Source organism: Sinocyclocheilus anshuiensis, unplaced genomic scaffold (assembly GCF_001515605.1).
Source record: "Sinocyclocheilus anshuiensis isolate Anshui unplaced genomic scaffold, SAMN03320099.WGS_v1.1 scaffold1225, whole genome shotgun sequence".
In the NCBI taxonomy this organism is placed as follows: domain Eukaryota; kingdom Metazoa; phylum Chordata; class Actinopteri; order Cypriniformes; family Cyprinidae; genus Sinocyclocheilus; species Sinocyclocheilus anshuiensis.
Genome location: NW_015552623.1, coordinates 94,806 through 117,761, shown reverse-complemented (window position 1 = coordinate 117,761; position 22,956 = coordinate 94,806). Strand labels below are relative to the sequence as shown.

At 37.9% G+C, this 22,956-nt stretch overlaps 2 protein-coding genes across 3 annotated transcripts in view; one reads left to right on the top strand and one right to left on the bottom strand.

The window, feature by feature from the left end:
* The window catches only part of ap1s1 (adaptor related protein complex 1 subunit sigma 1), a 16,699-nt gene extending 6,135 nt beyond the window's left edge, over positions 1 to 10,564 (top strand). For both annotated transcript variants that reach the window (XM_016457529.1, XM_016457528.1), the window contains exons 3-5: positions 7,651 to 7,759; positions 9,040 to 9,177; positions 9,375 to 10,564. In XM_016457529.1, the coding sequence (XP_016313015.1) occupies positions 7,651 to 7,759; positions 9,040 to 9,177; positions 9,375 to 9,422 (295 nt within the window). In that variant the 3' untranslated portion in view covers positions 9,423 to 10,564. The remainder of the gene's footprint in view (positions 1 to 7,650; positions 7,760 to 9,039; positions 9,178 to 9,374) is intronic.
* A 7,384-nt stretch (positions 10,565 to 17,948) lies between these two features.
* Positions 17,949 to 22,724, bottom strand: vgf (VGF nerve growth factor inducible). Its single transcript, XM_016457537.1, has 2 exons — positions 22,222 to 22,724; positions 17,949 to 20,465 (listed from the first exon to the last, which is right to left on the bottom strand). The coding sequence occupies exon 2, from the start codon at positions 20,442 to 20,444 to the stop codon at positions 18,492 to 18,494; it is 1,953 nt and encodes a 650-aa protein (XP_016313023.1). The 5' UTR covers positions 20,445 to 20,465; positions 22,222 to 22,724; the 3' UTR covers positions 17,949 to 18,491.
* Between the last annotated feature and the right edge of the window lie 232 nt (positions 22,725 to 22,956).

Sequence of the window (22,956 nt, the reverse complement as noted above, 5' to 3'; positions counted from 1 at the left end):
AAAATGCATTTCCATCTCCCATTATTTGCATTAACCCTTTTTCGCACAAGTCAAAAACCACCTCAAGTGAGCGTAAATTTTTTTTTGTGAATTTAAGGGATTTTTATTCGAAATGCGCATTAAAACAGGGTGATGGAAACATAGCTACAGAGAGCTGATGGCTCCGCATGCTTTCGAATCACTCTCACGGTACTTTTGATGTCCGATCGGTCTGTACGCTGCTGCTTCAAATCAAACACACTTCATCTCACAGCCGGTCCATTTTGACGGCACACTTACGCTCGCATCCGCATGTAAACATGTCGACAGCGTCGAAGTTCTTCATTGTGAGTGAAGCAGACAAGTTTTTGTTCTTTTAACTACATTTTAGTCTCGTCTTTTTTCGTCAACGATATTGCATGTTCATTTAGTCTCCGTTATCATTTAATGACTTTATTATCGTCTCGTTTTCGTCAGGGGAAAAAACCTCGTTGACGAACATCATACTTGCAAACTAGTCACTTTTCGGCGAAATTCGCCGTTTTGAAACAAAATGTCATTTATGTGAATAGTCTAAATCCGTCTAAAATTTGGGAGGGGGGGGGCGGGTCTGGGCAGAGAGAGAGAGAGAGTGCAAGCTCATAGACAGGAAATGTGTTCGACCAAAGTTTCTTTCTCAGTTTGACTTGAAGCAGCAATGCGCAGACCGATCGCTGTATGACATCAAAGCACCGCGAGAGCTACAGAGAGCAGATGGCTCCGCATGCTTTTGAATCACTCTCGTGGTAGTTTGATGTGCGATTGGTCTGCGCTCCGCTGCTTCTAATCCAACACACCTCATCTCACAGCCGCTCCGTTTTGACGGCAAACTTACGCTCACATCCGCATGTAAACATGTCGTCGGCGTGGAAGTTCTTCATTGTGAGTTAAACAGACACAAAGTTCACAATTTATAATACAATATTGACTGTTTTTGCTCAAGTTCGCTGACGAAGTTTCAATCAAAGCCACAGCAGGACTGTTTTGTGTCTCTGAGCAACACAGTGGTGTTTCAATCCTGAATGAATCCACGTTTTTGAAAGAATCAAGTGAGTCAATGATTCAGTAACCCATTCATAAAGACAGTAGTCACTTGCCTCGTTTTGAATGAATCAGCCGTTTAAAGGGGTCACTGCCCCGCCTTTCTGAAACGCGTCGATTTTTACAAAGCTCATCGGTCTGAAAAGATAAAAAACGTGTACCTTGCCCATTTGATGAGGTAAGGCAGATGATTGAGCAGGCTGAAGGTGTAGAAAGAGTAACGGATGATCTCCGTGACTGTCCTGGCCACCACAAAGAGGAGAACACTGTCTTCGCTCTGATTGGCTGAATTCCTCAAGCGTGTGACGGAAATGTTACGCCCCTTACCATACTGTGGTGGAGCGACGAGACAAAACCAATAAAACCCATTATAAACGAGGCTTTTGTTGCATCCAGTGGGGACATAATTACGGATTATAATGACTTATACTGTCTTCTTACGCGGTGAGTTGCATCGTGCCGCATAAACATAAAACCATGTCTGCATTTGTGATCGGAGAAATGACAAACAACAAGCTCTACTCTACACTGCTCAAAACTCTCGTTTGAATCATCAGTGGCAAATCCTTTAAATATGAAAACGTACTTACAGTCTGTGAGTCAGAACAGCCGACATTGTAGTCTACTATCCCAGGATCAGGAAACAGTCCTCCATAAAATGCGCTGCACACATCTGAATATTTGGGTTGAACTGTTCTGGAACAGTGTTGTAAATACAACTAAACCACTGATTTCTAGTCGTGTCCTCTTTTGGAAGGCCAAACAAAGTATTTTCGCTTTCGCAACGAAACACACAGCGTCTTAACAACATGGCGGCAGCGGTGGCAGCAACAATATTGTTCTTCTTTCTTTGCGTGAACATTTGGGCGGTGTTATGAAAATCTTCCCATTTATGGCACCTCATACATCTCAATACATCTAATGCCACTTCAGATGCAGCTTCTGTTTCCTCTGCAGTGAAAATATTGTTAAAATTTGCAAAAATAAATTACTAAACTGCTCACAAAGAGAAGTATCAACACCGATGACAACAGAGTTGCACTGTCCAAAAAGTTTGTGGTATAAATGTGCTTTTTTTTTACTTGAAGCATATGTTGTCTTTTTTTCTTTATTTTGTTGTCAGAGTGCACCAGAACACTTCATTTACATGTTAAATTCTCAAAAATGTTCTTCTAGGGGAGGATGCATCTGCTGTTTGTTATTGCTTTCGGTTATCACTTTTTGTGCTTCCCTATTTGTATCAATGTTATTTTAGTATTATTTATATACTTCTGTAGTTTTTCTTACTAATTTGAACGAGCTTTTATTTTTGTTTTTAAGTTTATTCAAATAAATGCTACTTTTATTTTATTATTATTATTATTTTTTGCTTTTAATTTTTGTTTCAGTGTTAAACATTTAGTTTTTGTTTTTTTGTTTTTGTTTTTTTAGTTTTAGTCATTTAAAATATTACTATTTAGTAGTGATGCACTGATCGGATTTTTTTTGGCCGATACCGATTTTGAAAAACAACTATTGGCCGATTCTGATACCAATACCGATATTGGTCAATTGAATAAAGCAGGGCTTAAAAACGAGAGAGAGAGAAAAAAAAAGATTGGTTCACTCCGAGCAGAATCAGTATTTGAACGTTTCTGTTCCTGCATTCCTCTGTGAAACTGGTTTGAGTAGAAAACATACCGATTAATAACGACATTATTTTTGTTGTTCATAACGTTAACTTTTTCTTTGCCAATAATAATAATAATAATAATAAAGTGCAGCGTTTAATTTACTCAAAAAGAAAAAAAATCATGAAGAGAATCTTGAATGATCTCTCTTAGTCATAGCCAATACAGCATTATCTTTTCTAGATTTACCAAAGACCAATTGTATTAAATAGGGCTGGGCAAGTTAACGCGTTATTATCACGTTAATGCATTAACGAATTAACACCAACAATTATTTTATCGCACATTAACGTAGTTTTTTATTATTATTATTATTTTGAAAGTCTGTTGCTCACTGGCTCTGACTACACATACAGACAAACCATGGGTCACAGGAGGGGTGGGATGTTAATCAGTACTGACTTGAGATGGGCGTCATGACGCGTCTCAACCAATGAGAGCATTTGGGGTGGGCCTAAGACTGCTGCAGCTTTCACACATGAACGCTCCCGGTAAAATTATTTAGGCTAAGCATCAACATTCACAAACCACTGTTCACTCATATTTTTAACAGAAAAGAATGCAACATACTCGTAATCACGACTTCATAAGTGGGAAACAGGAAGTTTCCGATAGCGTCATGAAGACAGAGAAGCGCTCTAACTCAGCACAGTGGAGTGCATCGCTTTGATAACTTTGTGGTTTATTATTTTGAGTTGTTTGGAACGCGGTGACACATGGCCCTCTTACAATATATATACGCAATCATGCTGCACGTATCAGAAGTTCCGTGCTCCGGTGCGGTTATTCTCCCGCATCCCACACACACGAGTCTCTACCCGCCCGCACCCGCACTCGCCCATCAAGTGTTGTCTCGCGCCGCACTCTGTTGCGTTGGGTCCCGCAATAGTGCAGGTCTCTACTCGGACGGTGCCTGTTATAATGTTATGATCGAGGCTCTAGGCTCTGAGCATAACTTGTTTTTCTGTAACAAACTATAAAATATTTTCTATAAAAACGTTAATGCCCTGGCAGTGGCAAAAACTTTGGTTTTATATTTAATTTGATTACATTAATGTTATAAGTTGAAATTTACAAGAAATATTTTAACTACTATTTGTTGTATGTACGTGTGAGGCACCGACGCGATCACTGCATTGTTTTCGCAACTGTTACTCCGTAATTTATGGTCATACCAACGCTGGTTTGTCATACAGATAGAAGCAAAACATCATTCAAAACTGTAAAGCTTTTGTAAAATAAAGAAAACTGCTTTCTGCCGTCTCGTTTCTTTTCCGTGAACTTCGGAGTACGTTACAATTATCCAAAACAGCACAATTTTTTTTCTTTCGTTTTGTTAATCTGTTAATGATTTAAGTGAAATATATTTTATGTATAGGCCTATATATTCCTTTTTATGTAGCCTATATAGATTTATTCTGTTTTCTCCGTTCACAGAAACGCTGCAGGTGCGTGATCTGATGTGACCTTGTGTGAATCCGTGTTCTACATGGTTTCAAACAAAAAGCTGCATATTACCTGCCATTCATTTTCGGTTTGTGACATATCCTCGGATAAACTCTAACGCCGGTGCATTGGCATTGCGACTTACCTATGATGAATTTACAGCTGAGAGCGGGCATTTCACTCGTGGGATGGGTCAGCGTCACGTTTGCATATGGCCGTACTATTCATGGGTTTCAGTCACGTGACTTTTTTGTTGCGGCCGCCATCTTTAGGACCTTGCGTAGCCTCTCCTTGGTAATCGGAAACCAAAATAACACTTTACCAACAACATAAAACAATGGTATTTTAAAAAAAAGATTAGATTCTTATTTACTGTCAAGCGAATTGCTGACTCCACTAAAGTCTAGTGAAAACTTACCAACTTGACGTTTGCTGATCGGCTGTTTACATCTACCTCACACACAATCCCTCTCCATACACTCGGGCCATTTTCAGTTAAAATTTCACCTGCTAGAGACTTGTCCATCGGCCCGGATCCATCTGCAGCACCCGGCCTGGATGCCTGCGTACTCCCTTTCAGATTCTGGGCCGAATTAACCGGACCAGATTCGACAGCCGTAACTTGCCGACACTGCGACATCCAAGCCGGACTCGGCCCGTTGTGCAGCACGCCAGACTTAGCACAGTTGCATTTCTATATCTACTGTACTGTTCATTAATATTTCATTTAAAATTAATAACGTTACCTAGACAAAACGTTTACTTTCATTTTAATTATATAGATTATAATACATAAATAACATGACTTAACAAATCTATAAACATCTTTTTATTATGAAAGCAATTTTAAAGTCCATTAAATAACAAGCTTGACCAAGCTGGCATGAGGAAAATTTATTTACAAAATAATTTATTTACAAAAGCATGCAATTACAGCAAAAAACAGCAGTTATACAATAAGTGTAGATTAAAATATTTAACACATTTTGCAAAATTACTCATGCATTTACTTGAATGAATGAGGCATTTATATGTACACTTGGACTGTAACATTTAATAAATAAAGGTTAAAACATTAAATGTAATGTAAAAGGTGTTTCGAAAAACACATTGGTAAATGGCAAAGTTTTTGAATTAAACATTTTGTACTTGGTAAAATAATTTAAATAATTATTACCTAACTATGAATAATTTTTAAAGGTAATCAGTGAATACTGTTCTTGGTTGTTGTTCATTGTGCAGCATGTCTTTCCACATCTTAGTCCAGTGAGTACTTTGCTTGGGAGCTTTCATTTCTGCACCTGTAAAGAGCAAATAATGCACAAGTATCTATTACTAAAGGTCTAACTGAATGCACCAAACTGAATGAAAGTAAATGTATATATATTTTATCAAAGCACATGTTGTTTGAAAGACTATTTACTTATTATTTACCCATTTAATTCTATCACATTAAGTGGCTGTGTCCAGTATGATTAAAATGTAAAGTGTGTATCATCCTAATTAAAGAGATAGATAGTAAAAATCATTTACTCCCTTTATGTCGTCTACACATGACAAAACTATTGGTTTTGATTACCAGCATTCTTCAAAGTATGTTCTCTTGAGTTCTGCAGAAAAACAAAACTCGGGTTTAAAAAAAAAAAATGAGGGGGAATTGATGTAATAATGTAAATGATGACAGAATTCTGGGTTAACTATACTTTTAAGTAAATTAATAGGAAACACTTTTCACTAGTTATCACTGTGCAGAAAAATACATAATAGATCCATAGCTTCCTGTTGGTCAGTTTGTCTCCTCAGTTAAGATTCCCCCCAATTGTTGCAGAAAACATTATATTACATAGTATAATCATGGTCAGTGCAGACATGTACTTGAACTTACTTTCTCATCGACTCTCCTTGCTAGTCCAGTCAGAGAAGTATAATAAAGAAGTCTACTGTCTGACTCCAAGCACTGCTCGGTGTTCACAGGTGTCTGAGGAACTTCTGCCATTTCTTCTGCGATGACACTTCTCTCGGTTACTGCAAAACATTGTTAAAAGACATTTGTGGCTCATTTAAGAGAAATATTCAGTTATTCCTGTATGTCTCTACATGCTAAGTGAAGAAGCAACTAATGTAGCAACAAAACAAAGAAACACAAAAGATTCTGTGTTTTGTTGTAGTCAGTTACATGTGTTTTGGCAGTGGTGAGCATATAAGTCTGCTTACATTTAGCAACTGTAAAAGCAGGACACAGCTACTGCAAATGATCTGAGACATATTGATGCATATAAATTTGATTGCAGTACATTGTCATTGTAAAAATCACTGCAACTAGCTTATATAGGCTATTTAGTTAACAGATTATTTGAAAAGAACGTTCTTCTAGAATTATACAACTAATAGTACAAACAAATCCTCTTCACTCTAACATCCTTGAAGTAATTACATTGTTACATTCATAAAAATAAGAATGTGGAAACTAAAACTACAAACCTTTCTCCTTGTATGCGCTGGACCGTCATCCTCCTCCTCTTCTTCATCTGTTTGTTTGCGGATCGGAGTGTTGTTCGTCAAAGTTTAGTGCAGCGTAAACATTCTAGACTCACATAACTGTACTTAGATCAAAAACATCTCGTTGATTTATTAGCTTTAGGTGGAGCATAACGAAAGTTTTCTGGCAAATCAGCATACTGATCACAGCAGATTGATGGAATTGCAATTCGGTCCTACAAATGGCAGCCGCACCACTGTGTGACGTCACATGAAACCTATGAATACCGTGTGACTATATTTTGTACATATTTTATTTTGTTTTGGCAAGTATTTAATTATTTTGCCCAGAGAAAAACGTTACATTATGCAACAGACATGCAACTCGTTGTCTCCATGCAGTTAATTAATAAACCATCGGTATCGGCCCTTTTTATGCTATTTCCGATATGCCGATGGCTTTAAAATGATCAAAAATCAGCCGATAAATATCGGCGGCCAATACATCGGTGCATCCCTACTATTTATGGTTCATTTGGTTTCATTTGTTTCTTCAATTAAAATTATATTTATTACTTTATTACACACACACACACACACACACACATATATATATATATATATATATATGAAGAGTTAAGATGCAATATCAGTTTTGCAAAAACTCAGTTTTTAACAGTTTTCAAAAATCATGTTTTTTCATTGTGCATTCCAATTAACTCAAACTGCAGTTGAGTTATTTTAATTAGGTTAAAAAATAATTTAAAAATACAGCTAACTAACACAATAAAACATAATAAAAAACATGATTTTTGAAAATGTAAACAACTGAGTTATCTGTTTTTGCAAATAAACTCTTCATATACATTTGGATGTTCAGTTAGTTTCCTAGGCAACATTTCTAATTTTCATGTAATATTGCCTTCATATACACTTTTTGACTGGGTTACGTCTAATACGTCCATTTATCGGGGTGTGTTTGTGTGTGGGTGTGTAGGTATGCCAGTCTATATTTCTGCTGTGCGGTGGAGGAGCAGGACAATGAGCTGATTACCCTGGAGGTCATCCATCGCTTTGTTGAGCTGCTGGATAAGTACTTTGGCAGTGTGAGTCATTCCTCGCCACCACCCCTCTTTCATCTGGCCTCTCTTTTTCTCTCCTCCTTTCTCGCTATTTCATACCTCACATCACAGCAACCCAAAACCTGTGAAATTCTCTTTACTTTCCCATCTTTTTTTGCTTTTTTGTCCGTCCTCTCCTCTGCTTTTATACTGGTATTCATCATATGTTTGTTTTTCTCTGTAAATGTCACATGATGCTTTTTTACCTCTCTCTGTATTGATATTGTTTGCTGTTGTGCACATGGCTTTTCTGTTTTGATTATCTGTTTTGGTTGCCAAATTTATTAAGGTTAATTCCCTTGTGCATCATAATTTTACATTTGTAATGGAGTATAGCGTCCACAATGTTCCTTTCTGACCACTTTACCATGCACATAATTTTCCGGTTAAAATTTTTGGTTAAGTTGTTCTTGCCATTTATTAACATACATTGATGTTACGGGTTTACACAACTAATTTGAAGAATCGATGATGAAAATATTTAATAACTAATTTCATTATTAATTAGTCAAGTCAATTATTGGTTTGCAAACAGTTAACAAAAAAGTTAATGAAGTAAATGGCGGTCCTAAATGATGTAATTTAATCAAATTTTAATACTTTCCATGTACACTACTGTTCAAAAGTTTAAGGTTTTGAAAGAAATGGATGCATTATGCATTAAAAAGTAAGAGGAAAGACATTTGTAATGTTACGAAAAATCTATTTTAAATAAATGCTGCTTTTTTTAAGTTTCTGTGTAGTCATCAAAGAATCCTGAAAAATATATAACACGGTTTCTTCAAAAATATTAAACAGCACAGCTGTTTTCAACATTGATAATAATCAGAAATGTCTCTTCAGCACCAAATCAGCATATCAGAATGATTTCTGAAGAATAATGTGACACTGAAGACTGGAGTAATGGAGCAACGGTTGAAAATTCAGCTTTAAAATAAATAATAATAAATAATATTTAAAATATAATTAAATAGAAAAAAGTATTATTTAATTGTAATAATATTTCACAATATCACTGTTTTACTGCATTTAAAAAAAATGCAGCCTTGATGAACATGAGAGACTTGTAATGTTTACTTGAGACAGGATACTCATTAAATAATACAGGTATATAACTACTGTCTTATTCATATTTCTGTGAACTGGCATGCTAACTCAGTTGGGTTATTTCAGTTAGGTTAACACATTTATGTGGCACACTCATATTTAGAATATCACCAGATTTTGTGCATGTAAACAAGATTGTGCTCATGTCTTCATTGTAGGTTTGTGAGCTTGACATCATTTTTAACTTTGAGAAAGCTTACTTTATCCTGGACGAGTTTCTTATGGGGGGAGAAATTCAGGACACATCCAAGAAGAGCGTGCTCAAGGCCATCGAACAGGCCGACCTTCTGCAAGAGGTGTGTGTATGCGTGTTATTTATGCATTTTTGAATGTTACTTGAATTCTCGTCTTGTGGCTCCTTAGTCATTTATATCCCCTCAGCTCTTCTGAGCATTACACACTGTAAGCTGCCAAGTTAAGTAATCACTGCATTGTGTAGTGTACACTGTGAGGAACCCTTAATGGAAACCCTCGTCTCCTTTTCTCCGGACAGGAGGATGAGTCACCCAGGAGCGTCCTAGAGGAGATGGGGTTGGCCTAGTACTAGTTTCCAATGCAGTCAACACGGAGGGTAAATGTTGGTACTACTGCGACACGTGGGCTTACGTGAAGGGGAGTTTGTGAATGGGTCCAAAGGGTGGGAGGAGAACGGGAAAAAAGAGGGTAGGTGGGGGTAATTTTGGTACTACTGAGATCAGCATGTGATTGTATTTCAATTCCAACCTTTTTTTGTCTTTTACCTGTTAAAATGGCTGCCTAGCTGGGATCTTCTCTTTCTTAAGAGAAACTGCAGAAAGAGAGTTAGACAGCAGATAGACACTGAAATTTAGCAATCAGAAGCATTTTTAGAAAAAGGAGTTTTAACAACAGGTCATGCAATCTCAGCTTTTATTTTTATGTCAAAGAATGATTTATTGTTACATTGATCAAGTGACCTGCTTTGGAAAAGCTATCTGTAGTAGATAAAAACCTCCAATTGAATCTTCCTAAATGCCATACATCTGCTGTAGCTGCTCAGGAAACAATGACACTGACCATCCAGCCATGTTTATTTGTGTGAGATGCAAATATTTGTACGTGTACCACTTTAAATGAAGTGCTATTGCAGCATATGGACCATAAGTAAATCTTCTAATGGTTTTTTTCTAATGGACCGATTTTGAGGATATGTTCACCAAACGGGAGGAATATTAAATAGACCTTTTTGAATGGCTACAAATACAATACAATACTGAATGGACTATATTATGCAGTCTATTCATTCTGTTCTGTCCCTTGAGCCACAGTAGTAAAACGTCTGAATGTGTACTTTGAGAACAGGGCACAGAATCTCATCCACAAAATGGCGCTGAAGCTCTTTCCTGTTTATCTTGGTCTACATCCTGCTTTCCAAAGACGTGTTTCTGACTGTAAGCGTGGCGGTGGAGTTGTAATAAGTAAGGGAGTATTTGTAGCTTGTTTCAGATAACAAAAGAGGGCTTTGATATTAAGTGTGATGTATTTACAGAGCTTTTTAAACGTGGTGTGAAATAAGGGAATATTTTGAGATGAACTTTTTTTAAGCAATTGAATAATTCAGCATGAGGGCATGTTTATACCTGTGTAAAATCTGTCAGGTAACTAAAACAGAATTATGTTTGAATGTAATTTTATAAATAATAAAACACAATTTTAGCCTTCCAAGTACAATGACTCTTTCTTCCTCATCTGTTTTCGTGTTTTTATTTTTTGTATTATATTATTATTATTATTATTATTTATATTATATTCAACTTTTTTTTCCTTCCTTTCCTTTTTTTATTATTTAATTTTATACCCAATGACAGCTGTTAACATTTTCTAGAGGAAACTTGTGGAGAATTTCTTTTAACCAGTTTTGATGTTTGCTACCTTTTTTTTTTTTTTTTACATCATGGTGTGACCTCTGTTGGTATAATGTTTGCATCCTCAAACAAACAAAAAAAGGATGCTCTGTCAGGAATGCTTTATTTATGTGTGTGGAGCAAAGATAAAGAGTGCTGAAGAGAGAAAATGAGAGCGAGAGAGAGAGAGTGCAAGAGAGAGAGAGTGAGATTGAGTATGTAAGTGGATGAGTCACCAGTAGGTCGTTTGTGACAGTGGTGCAGTGAAGCTGACTGCACCACCATTGTGCCAAGAAAAAGACAATGAAGGTGCAATGGAAAAGTAGAAAAAGAGATTACAGGTGAAGACACAACGTTCATATAATGTCAACAGACATGCTTTTAGAGTAAAGAATTATGTTGATGAAGTCTGTGATAATTAAAAAGATGGAAGTCACCACACTACAGATGTTAAAGACAGAAAAAAAAAATTTTTCAGTTTCGTATGAGCTAATAATTTGCCTTGGTAACATAGAAGGTGCTTCATTGTCGATGTCACTCTTCTTCATCTCTCATTCTCACAGTGCCTTGTTATTGTCTGTTTGTGTTTCCTTCCCTTGGTTGGGGATGTATGAAAACTGAAATCTGTTGTGTTTTTCACCACCATCAGTGTGAAGGTGTCAAACGATTTGACCCGCAGCGTGATTGCAGCCCTCCCTCCTTTGTCTAAATATAAGCTCAGCTGTTGGTCAGTGTCTTCCTTTATCTCCTCTCGGTGGAGATGGACAGCAGGGACACTATCATGTGCCTTTCAGCTTTTCGCCCTCCTGTCAAATTGCATTTCTGCAGCACTTAGTGACTAATTATCTATCTATAATCCTGTGGTTTTTCATGCAAATGCAATGCGTCATCGTCTTTTTAATGGATTTAGGATTATAATGCTTGTTAACAAGTCCACTAATGTTTTTTTACCCTAATATGCATGCAGCGTTTATGTAGTGCATGAAATTCTGTGTAATATGCTTTATTTATATTATTTTCCATATGCAGCTTTTTAAAGATTATTGTCAGACTTTAGGTAAAGAGCTTGTTTTTTTTTCCATGTAAAAATATAAACAAAGTTAAAATCATACAGGTAATTAAAAGTGGGCCTAAATCAATGAATATTCAATGTAAAGCGATGCATATTTTTTCTTTTACTACACTATATAAATGTGAAAACATTGTACCTTTAAGTGTGCTGTTTAAGGGCAACAGCTTAAAGGAATAGTTCACCCCAAAATTAAAATTTGCTGAATATTTACTCCCTTTCAGGCCATCCAAGATGTAAATGAGTTTGTTTCTTTCACAGAACGTTTAGAGAAATGTAGCCTTGCATCACTTGCTCACCAGTAAATGGGTGCCATCAGAATGAGAGTCCAAACACCACACAATAATCCACAAGTACTCCACATGACTCCAATCCATTAACTGTTTGTGATAAATTCATCATCAAGATGTTTTCAACTTCTTCCAGTCCTCTATCTATAATGTTGTTTTCTCCAGTGAAAAATTAATCTCGCCTGAATCAGAAGAGAAATATGCACAGATCAAGCATCGCTGACAAGCGGGGAAAAAAAGTCCACATCTGGTCTAAATATGTTGGTGGATGTGAGAGGACACTTTTTTTCACTGGAGGAGGCGTTAGATTATTTTGTCCAGAAATGACATTTTTAAGTTAAAATGTCTTGATGAATTTGTGCTACTGACTGAGCTTAAAAGTACACGTTTATACCCTGTCTACCCCGAAAGTTTACCCTAGGTACTAAAGTGCACCTTTTAGGGATAGATAAGAGGGTTTTACCCCAGTAATTATATGGATGCTTAAAGTAGTCAGCAATCTGTTGGCTTTTGTTGCAACGGATCTGTCATGTTTGGCTGTAGAAATTCACAGGATAATGGAAACTCTGGAAACTCAAAGCCAACAAAACATACAGCCTCATCCTCTTTGCAGCAGATGCATTTCCTCAGTGTGTCATTTGATGAGCAAGTCATTATAATTGCAAGGTTAATCAAACTTGTCTTTGTGATTACCTGAAACAGTGTTTAGCTTCTGTAGAGCACATTTGAGGGTAAGTGTAAGTATAATATGCTGGTCTCACACTGATGGTTTGATGGATGACTGCCCTCATTTCTCCCCTGTATGAGTCTTTTTCCATTGATCTGGCACCAGCGCATCTCCAGTGGAAACTGAGTTTCTGCCAAGTGCCTCTGCATGTTCTCTCTCTCTCTCGCTTTCTCCCCCACCTCCTTCCGCCCATCATAATTGCCTCTGCCTACCTCATGATGAATTTTTAATGTCATGTTGTTACTTCTTTCCCATTATCCTTATGGACAATAACTCTTCATCCACTGTAAAGAGTGAGTCTCATCCTCTCTTTACCTTTATAAATGTGACTCCTGTGATGTCTAGGTTAACCTTTGAGGCCTTTCTGGAAATGGTGCCCTAGATAATCTATCTCTGTCCCGATGAGCAGTCCATTGTATTGTAATTTGGCCTTATTGTTTCAGACTTGCCCTTTAAATGATGTGAGGTTTTCGTTCGGATGACTGCCAGTGTAAGCTGATCTTGGGACAGTGTTTACAGGCAAACCCACCCTAGAGCTTCCCACCTCCATAATGAAATGTGAAGACCGCTCCAGGCCAACACACTGATGGACTTGGCAGAGATTGTTTTTAGCGGAGGCGGAACATATGGGCTTTCCGTGGGTTTTCCCATTATGCTGAGCTTTCCCCCCGCCCTGCATCGGGGGTGTTGGGATTTGAGTCATAGAGAATGTCAGACAGATTCGATATTTGATCAAGAGAACAAAGTGCATTTTCATTCCTCTTTTTTCTGGGCAAGCCTTCAGGGCAAGGAAATCCATGTTTGTCATTTTGTTTGTGTGCTGGTGCGCAGGTGTCACAAAAAGGGAATGTTTTTCTCTTTGATAAGTGCACATGCTTTTTTTTCTGGCTTTTGTCAGTGTGCAAAATTGCCTGATTGTGCACGATTGGATTTAACACATTGTTAGATGTTTCTCTTTATATTTAATTGAATCGGGTGGCATTACAGAGTCTGTTAGACTGAATTTGACCATTAGTCTTCCCAGTGGCTCTGCCTGAGTAAGTGAATATGACAGAATTGTCTGTGTGTGTTGGAGACTGAGGGTTCTGCAGTAGCACGAGTATGACTCACCTCTCAACCATGTGACGCATGAATCATTGCTCCTCCGTGGGCTGCGCTCTCCTTATCAACCTCTCCGTCGCCCCATTCTCTCTATTTCTCTTTCTCATAGCCACCCCCTCACTTTCTTCATTAACATTATTATTGGCCACTTCTTTGTTATCTCTGTATTCCAAGCCTTTTTGTTGTTAATTACAATTTCACTAGTCATTTCATTAGTCTGTCATTTTCTTCGTCTAATTTTGTTTCTGTCCTTGTTATGAAAACCTTCATCGTTTTCTCATTTTGATTTATTCATGGGAAATTGTCACTACTTGTTTGCTTCCAGCATTGTCTTGAGTAGTTGTTGTTGATAACATTGTGAACTGAAAATTCCTGGAGTCAAGTGATTAAGTGCTAAGGACTTTGCATATGAAGGTCCTTGTTCACAAAACCATGTTTGATTGCTGTCTTTGTACCCTTGAGGTTGTCATGTAATAATTTTTGCTGAGCGGTCTAGGAAGAGATGGAATTATATTAATAAATTATTAGGAAAATGAATATGAGTAGTTACCTAATGGTTAAGGATAAGGTTAAGTTGGAGCCACAAAAGCCTGTTACTGACGCCACAGTTCCCTAGTGAAAAATAAATATACTAAAATGTATTTGAAATACATTTATTTTATGTTAAGTATACTACAGATACATTTACATATTTATGTACTTAACAAAAATACCCTGCAATTGTACGTTTGGTATACTAAACTGGTATACTTAAAGTCTGCTAAATTCGAACAACTAATTTTGTACTTAATGCACTTTTAATTGTGTGGAAGCAGTGCTGAAGTCCAACTAAAGATATACTAAAGTATATTTGATTGTGCTAAAGTGGAACTGTTGCAAGTACACTTCAGGTACACCTTAAATGTATTGCATTTAAAGACTGATAGTATTCAAAGATCATTCAATCCTCATCAATAATGACATTAAACCACATTTTAGGCATAATATTAAGAAATGTGTATTAGGCACAAGTAGTACATTTTTAAATCACAAGTCTTGAGCGATATATCATTAAATATGTTAATAGATTTGAACTATACTTAGTATGAAATAAATGTATTTTCAATATATTACTTTTTTACTGCTCTGCCACATTGTTTTAAATAAAGCACAAATTCAGTTTGTTCTGAGGAGATTGTACCACAGTTACTTTGAATAAAAAAAAACATCTAAATGCACTACAAAAATCGTTGTTCATCTAAATGTTTTGTAATTTACTAGTCCAAATATCTATATTCTGAAACAAGATGAGTTTACTTGAGAAATGACACTTTATCTCCATATGATATAACTTTAGAGTGAATGTCAGAGAATGAATGTATTTCTATATAATTGCATCTTACTGTACTGGTAGAATTATTCACTTAAAAAAGTCTTTATACCTTATGCAGTGTTGCTTCACAGGTAAGCTGATCTTATATTGTTTTGTTTTATGAAAGAAAGACTAAGTAAAAACACATTCAAGTCATTTATTATAGTGTGGTAACTAATTAAACATGAGCAAGGACAAAAGTAATTAGTTTGGGCATCATGTACTGTATATGTTTTTTTTTTAATGCAGGTGAGTTATGTTATTTCAAAACCGTTGTCATTTACTCACTCTCATGTTGTTCCAAACCTGTATGATTTTCCTTCTTCCATGGAACATAAAAGAAGATATTTTGAAAAATGTCTCTGCTTTTTTTCCCCCAATATTGTTTTGGACACGCGCACATGTGTGTTGTTTTTAATGTTAAAGCCATGTGAATAAAGGCTTTTTACTTTTTCACAATATTTTCGAGTGCCTTGAATTGATGAGTTTTTTTTAATTGTTTTGGACCCCTTTGACTTTCATTGTATAGACAAAAGCATTTAAAACATTCTTTAAAATATATTTTTTTGTGTGTTCCACCAAAGATCTTTTTGGTGAGTAAATGCTGATTTTTTTTTCTTTTTTCCCAGTGAACTATCCCTTTAAGTTTATTTACATAAATGCAAAGCAAACCTCACTCCTAAACATGTCTCATGTGGTGTGATAGTGGGACGTCTCTCCCCAGAACAGCCGTCCTTGCTGAAAGTCTTTGATTGCACGCAGCAGTCTTAGTGGGACTACTAATGTGCTCAGTCTCTCATTAGTCGAGACCCCTGCCCCACTTGCTTTCTTGTTACATAGCCCACACTTTCCCTTCATGATCCCTTTAAACAGTAAATCTGTCCTCTGGCCCTATTTTAATGTTCTTTTGTCTCTGAATAATGTGTGTGCGCACATACGTGTCTGTATTTGCTCACGTATGCCAAATCAAAGCTAAGAGAAAATTTGACCTGGCATGCAATTAGGGAGATGATATGTGGCAGTGATTGGCTCCGGGGCTCACACAGTTTGTTGGGCTAATTGCTGATCAAATGAGCTCATTAGGGAGATCATCTCTGAAAGATTTTCACTCCGGGACTGTGAATGTTCATGTTTAACTTCCTTTTGGTAATACACTCCTATCTCAGTATTGTTTTGGTGCCATGTGCAAATTTTGTTGTTGTCAAATATATTGTGTTAACATACTTCTCTTTCTGTCATAAGTTATTATGGTACCATCTAGTAATGGAACAAGGTAAACCAAAACTTTAATTGTAGCAATTTGTGCTGTTTAATTTGAGCTATATACAGGAACTAATAGTGTGTAAATAAATGTATGACGTGTGCAAATCTCACAACCATGTTCTTTCCAAGAAGGAATTAAAAAAACAATCTTAATAAAAAATAGTCAAGTTTATTTATTTCTCTCTGTGTAGCAAAACTAGTCATCAACATGCGGTTATTTACATCTAGCAAACGCATGTTTATTATGTTACGTACAAGATACATCTAGAAAGGACATAAACATTTTTTCCTCACACAAGACTTAACGGCATTTTTACTTGGATACACTAGTCATTCATCTTTTTTTTATACTTTTTTTCGATGCTCATAATGTCTTCAAAGAAGCTACACAATTTAGATGCAAGTTTACAGTAACGTGCAGAAACTTTACTCCTCCACTGGTTCAAGCTATTCTTAACCATTTCCCCCCTAGCTTTCATCTGACAGTCTTTCAAACCATTTAAAGAAAATTAGAACTGTGTATGCCTCCCCCTTACTTTTCTTTTTCAGATTGACAAGCACCAGTTTGTTACTTTTTAATCATTTAATTTGGGACAATTTCAGCCAGTTTAATCATTCCTACAAGTTTGAGTTTTTTCTGATTTCAATTTTCACTTACTTAACGTTACCACTGATATTGAGTAGATCTGGATTGCTTCCTTCCCATGTGAACTGTAATCATTTAATAGATTGTCTATGCTTTTTGATCAAGCCCTCATTGGCCCAGCGATTGATTTTGGTAAGATGTAACTGTCGTAGGGGCAAGGTTACTCTTGAATAAACCATTAACATTTGACACATTTAAAACCACAAACATGAAATACATGTTTTTAATTATCTTTATATATAATTGTTTTATTTGTAAAACATGTTCAAAGGCTGATCACTACTTTTCAGTTTATGAGCTTGAGAACAAACCTTTCAGCTAGTCTGTGACAAAAATGCTGCTCATCTGAAAAGGGGGAGAGAGTGTCTTAAGGCAATTAAAAGTTGTATTCAAAACAGCTTCTAGGAAATAATAAATTTGTTTCTTAGAAATCGTTGGAATGTATGAATGTCCTCTGCACCAGCTTTCTATCTTTTTGCGTAAAAAACAATGGTATAAACACATCGAAGGAAAAAATGCAAAATGCAGACAGCGATAAGAAACTAATTCTATGTACAAGACTTAGAGTGTGTCCTTTGTTTCACAAGGGAACGCACAAATGGTAAATGCTCAAGCAGAATACTCTGAGGTACAAGTAAGACTTAATACATTTGGTGTATAGAATAAACAAAATGTATATTTCCACCATTATGGCACTGTGATGGTTTCTCTGTTTGAATAAATCTGCGCATTTGCGTTCCTTAAAGGTGCATTTAGAGTATTTTTTGCTATCTCTCTTTACATTATGATCAATGATACTGACCACTGGGATTTTAAATGTCCAAAATATACAAAACAAAACAAAAAAAGGATACTTAAATAAGACTTAATGGAGTTGCTTTCATAATACTGGCAAATCTTTCAAGATTCCATCTTGAATGTCTTTGTATTGGATGAAAACATGGTGTTTAATGCTATCAGGTATCTGCTCCTTTATAAAGGCCTTCTAGGGGTCTGCAGAACATCAGTGTTGGGTATTTGAGATATTTAAGTCCCCTTTCCTCTCACCGCTCCAGTAGCTTTGCTGGTCTTTCAGTCTCTCCAGGGGGAGGAGGGTGGAAGATGTGGTTAGTTAGACATGAGGATCCTGAATATGTTCTGTCTTAAGGGTAAACTTTAAATCTGAGGCAAATGAGTACGACGGAACTTATTTCAGCAAAAGAAACCAGAACATGATACGTTGGCCATGAACAGTCTTTAAGTTGTTCTCTTTCGCTTTCCTCTCCTCCTCCTCATCGCTCTGTTTTTCTCCCCCAGTCTTCTCACTGAAACATCCTGGGATGTTTCATAAAGACTCTCTCGATGAAGTTCTCCAGCTCCTCTTCGTTGTCCTGTGGCGGCTGCCTCAGCGGACTGTAGTAATCATCTTCCCTGGTGACTACAGGAGCTCGGGCTGGGTAATAAAAGGACGGCCAACGACGCGGAGGTGACCGGGGTTTAGGCATGGGTACGGCTTTGAAAGTCCGAGGGTGAGGGAAGTAGAAGTTTCGCTGGAAGGCTGGTTGGACTCTTTGGCGAGACTGCGCCCAGGGACGGGACTTCCGTCTGGGGGAGTAATCAAAGTCATAGTCCAGTGAGTTTCCCAGGACATCGTTGAGGGAGAAAGAGGGCTTGGGATAGTAGCGGGATTTTGGTTTTGGAGGCGGGACGTAGATGGGGTAATATCCCCGGTAGGGTTTTTGATAGAAACTGTAGGAAGGGTAGGTACGAAAGGGCCACTGCTGCCTCGTCCAAATGTCTTGCTTGCTGGGCTTGACTGAGGCCCTGTCTTTGAACCAGGCTTTTAATGAGTTTGTGTTCGGTTGAGGAGGCTTTGAGGGAGGAGGTTTACGTAACAGCGTAGAAGGTGCAACGGGGGCTGGAGGCGGCACGAGAGGACGTTGCCATGGGAGATTTTCAGGAGCATCTTTTTTCTTCTTTTTCTCCACATCGTTAATGATGTCCACCACATCATCAGCAGGAAGATGCAGCTTGCTGGAGATCTCAATCAACTTATCGATGGTCTGTGGGTCAATGTCATCATCGTCGTCACTAGTGTCCTTCTCATCAGAGCGCTTATCTTCTGCACCATTGTTGTCTTGGTACTTTTTCTTGTCCTGCTTCACAATGTATTTCAGGAGCATGTCAGATGCAATGTCTGCAAGCTTTTCTTCCTCCACTTTGGCTCTTTGTGCCTCTGCTGCCTGTCTGCGTACCTCCTCTTGCTCTGCTTTGGCCCGAGTTTCCTCTTCTTCGGGGCTCAGCTGTTCTTCGTCCTCTTGATCTTCCTCATCTTCCTCCTCTGGGTCAGCAAGGTTGTTGGAAAAGTCATCCATGAAGTTGCCTCCTCTTTGCAAGGGCTGAATTTTGTTCTTCTCTTGTTCGAGCTGCCACTTTAGCTTCTTCTTGGACAGTGCTAGGTCATTGCCTTTAGCTTTAGGCTTGATCTTATTGTTCATGAGGCCATTACGGTCTAGGTAATCAAAATACTCCCCACGGCTCTCCCTCTGGCCTGTGAACGTGTCACGCTCTCTCTTAGTGGCTGTGCTGTAGCTCTGGAATTCCTCTAACATAGTCTCCAGATTCTTCACTTCCTCTGGACTCAGCTGCTCTTCCTCCTCTGCCAGTTCTCCTCTCTCTGGCTCCTGCCTCTCATCCTCCTCGATCACTTCCTCTTTTGTGGCCCCCTCCTGTGGGGCCACCTGCTCTTTTAATGGTACTGTCTGACTGGTGGTGCGGCTCGTCACTTTCTCCGTTAGCCGTTCCTCCTCCTCAGCCCTTTTTTTCTCCTCTTCCTCCTCTCTTTCTTTCTCATCTTTTCCTTGCGCTGCAGCAGCTGCCATGACCAGCTCTAGCTCTTTGTGACCATCTCTGTCTCTGTCTGAGCCCTGGAGATCCTTCTCCCTTTCAACTTCCGCTCCCCCGTCTTCTCGTTCACTCATCTTTTCCTTCTGGGGCTGGTTGAGGGCTTCGAGAAGGACCGCTGCTAGGGTTCTAGGATCCATGTCTTTGAAAAGCTCATCATCTTCATCATTTTCCTCATGTTGCGTGCCCTGTTCCTCGGCTGGTTGAGTATATTGAGCCTGTTGCTGAGCAGAGGAGAATGCTGCATAGTTTTCACTTACTGTGTTTCTATCTGCTGGCACTGGACTGAAGGTTGCAGGATTGACTGTGAGACTAAATAACATGAACAGGAAAATGAAGGGGACATTTGAAGTTTGTTGGTACCAGATCATGACCGCACATATGTGTTGAACCTGAAAGACAGAAGTTCAAAAATGGTCAAATCTGTTACTGCCAGATAACTTTTTTTTTTATATATGCTTTATATTTATATAGTGTTTTGATGTACTTTTGTGATAATTGTACTAGAATGAATGAAAAAATTAATTTGAGCACAAACATCACACGTCAATGCAGAGCAATGTAGCTCAAGATTAACATTTTTCTCAGGTAAGATGGTGGACACATTTTATGATTCACTTCTTTCCAGACTTCCTGAATGCAACAGTCACTGTATATTAAATATAAATTTGTATGAATGACTTGCGTTTGATACCTGAGAGCATTTCATGACACATTTACTCATTTGTATAATGGAAGAACTAATGCTATTGTGCACTTTAGCAAATAAAACAAACCTTATGTATATTTTGCACAAAAATGGTTTAATCATTTGAGTGGGGTATATTTTTGTTAAGCTATAAATTGTTTTATTCACAGATGTTTAGCTGATTTTGCAAAGGCGTTCTAAATGGCTCTGCGGCTTGAGCTGGTGAGGTTCGTGAGGGCTCTGAAGCGCTTTTCTGCATGTGATTGCTCGCACACGCAGCGCGGTGCTAATAAGCTATAGGAGGAAAAGCGCCTTTGCGGGGAGCCCTTCCGATGCGTGGGAGGTTAATGAGTAAGCAATACAAAGATGATCAGAGAATCTCAGTATGACCATGAAACGCAAGTTTAAGATCCCCCCCCAAAAAAACCTCATATGGATGAAACGCTAAATGAAACAGATGCTGCAAAAACTTTTTCTCATTTTTATTTAAAAACAACAGTCTGTATCTCCTCTCCAATGCACTTTTCTGGTCTTGCAAGAATCGTGTCTCCACAGTGTAAGCACAACTCTAACGCCCTCGTTCACTGCCGCCAACGACAGAGCACACTGGGGAGTTCTCATCAACAAAGCACTTAAGTAATCCGGCTCTAAGAAGCCTTGTCCTCAAGTAGGCCTATAATCTTCTGCTTTAAGACAGATCTATTAGATTTAAGATTTCAAATGAGCCATACTGCTATCACAAATTGAACCCAGTCAACAACATTTGAAAGACATAAAAACAGATAATGAATGCTCTGCTAAATTTCATGTCAACATTTCTCTGCTCCATATAAGCAGGTACATATAAGCATGTAAAATAAAATTCAAATTGGACTCCCAACCGGCAAAAGTCAAGGCAAGCCAAAGCAAAACATGATTTTTTTTAATCTCCGTGTCTCTCGCGTGCTTTTGTGATTGGACTCAACGTTGTTATTTTGGGTATCTGATGCTATGGTGATAAGAAACATGATGAAAGCATGAGCAAGGGCGTGGTAAAAATCATTACAAGAGCTGTGCCATTGATCATCCCCGTCACCTTCATCATTAAGTATACAAGTCACCATTGCAATATTTGGTGTTCCTAAAGTGGGTTTAATAGGTTGCATTAGCTCCTTGACCAATAATTCAATTGTATAGATTTTATTAAATGCTATAGCCTAATTTCAGTTTCTACATGTTTTTCTCATCTTTTTAAATGCAGATTTTTAAAAATGTATTTTAGAATGCATTTTACTACAAATCCTTAACATTTTTGTGTTGTTTTTTTTTTTATACAGGGAATATTTTTTTAACATGCTAATATAGCGAAATCTTTACGTTTTTAATTTGTTTCATCTGTCCACATTACAATATACACTTATTTTCCCACGGCTTCTGTCATTACTGTTGCCTGTTACTATAAAAAGAAAGCCGGGACTTACCAGGAATCCTGTCAGTGGCAGCGCAGTCCGACGCACCAATTGTGTCTTCTCCAAACTTCGTATTTAAGTTATTCTCGTGATCTACGTGTAAGAATCCGCTTCAACAATAAATTCTTTGTTTGAATGTTGCTGTTTTGTTTGTACAGTGATTTCGTTTGTGTAAGTCGTATGGTTGGCTTTTCTTGCGCGGTGCTATGGGGATATTTTCAGTACCACGGTCAGCTCTCCGTGTTTTTATTTCGGCCCCACTGCGCCCACGTGACTGCACGTCACTCTAGCTCATTGACGTCACCCTCTCCATTGATAAGAATTTTGGTGCTGATCGAACCCCAAGTCTTCGCTACGCTGCAGTGCCCAGATGAATGGAAGGAAACGGGATGAATGAAATAGTACTTTTTTTCGCCGAGTAGAGAGGGCTAGACAACACGGGGAGCGCGAGACCGGTCCCTTCCAGATGCAGCTGCATACGACAGCGTGACACAAAGGAGCCAACGATCGTCATCACGATGTGCATTGCCTCACTAACAAAATGTATAAATGCAATTACTCTATGAAATTCACAGAGGAAACAGCTGGTGCTTGAATCGTCAAGTGCATGGTGAAAAGCGATCCCAAATGCATATTATACATGTTTTGTCTAATCTGCATTTATTGAGTAGCTAATGTGCCTCTTCCACACCCAGGTCGTGACAGGATGTTTTGAAATGTATCATTATTGAAAGCTGTTGCAACCGG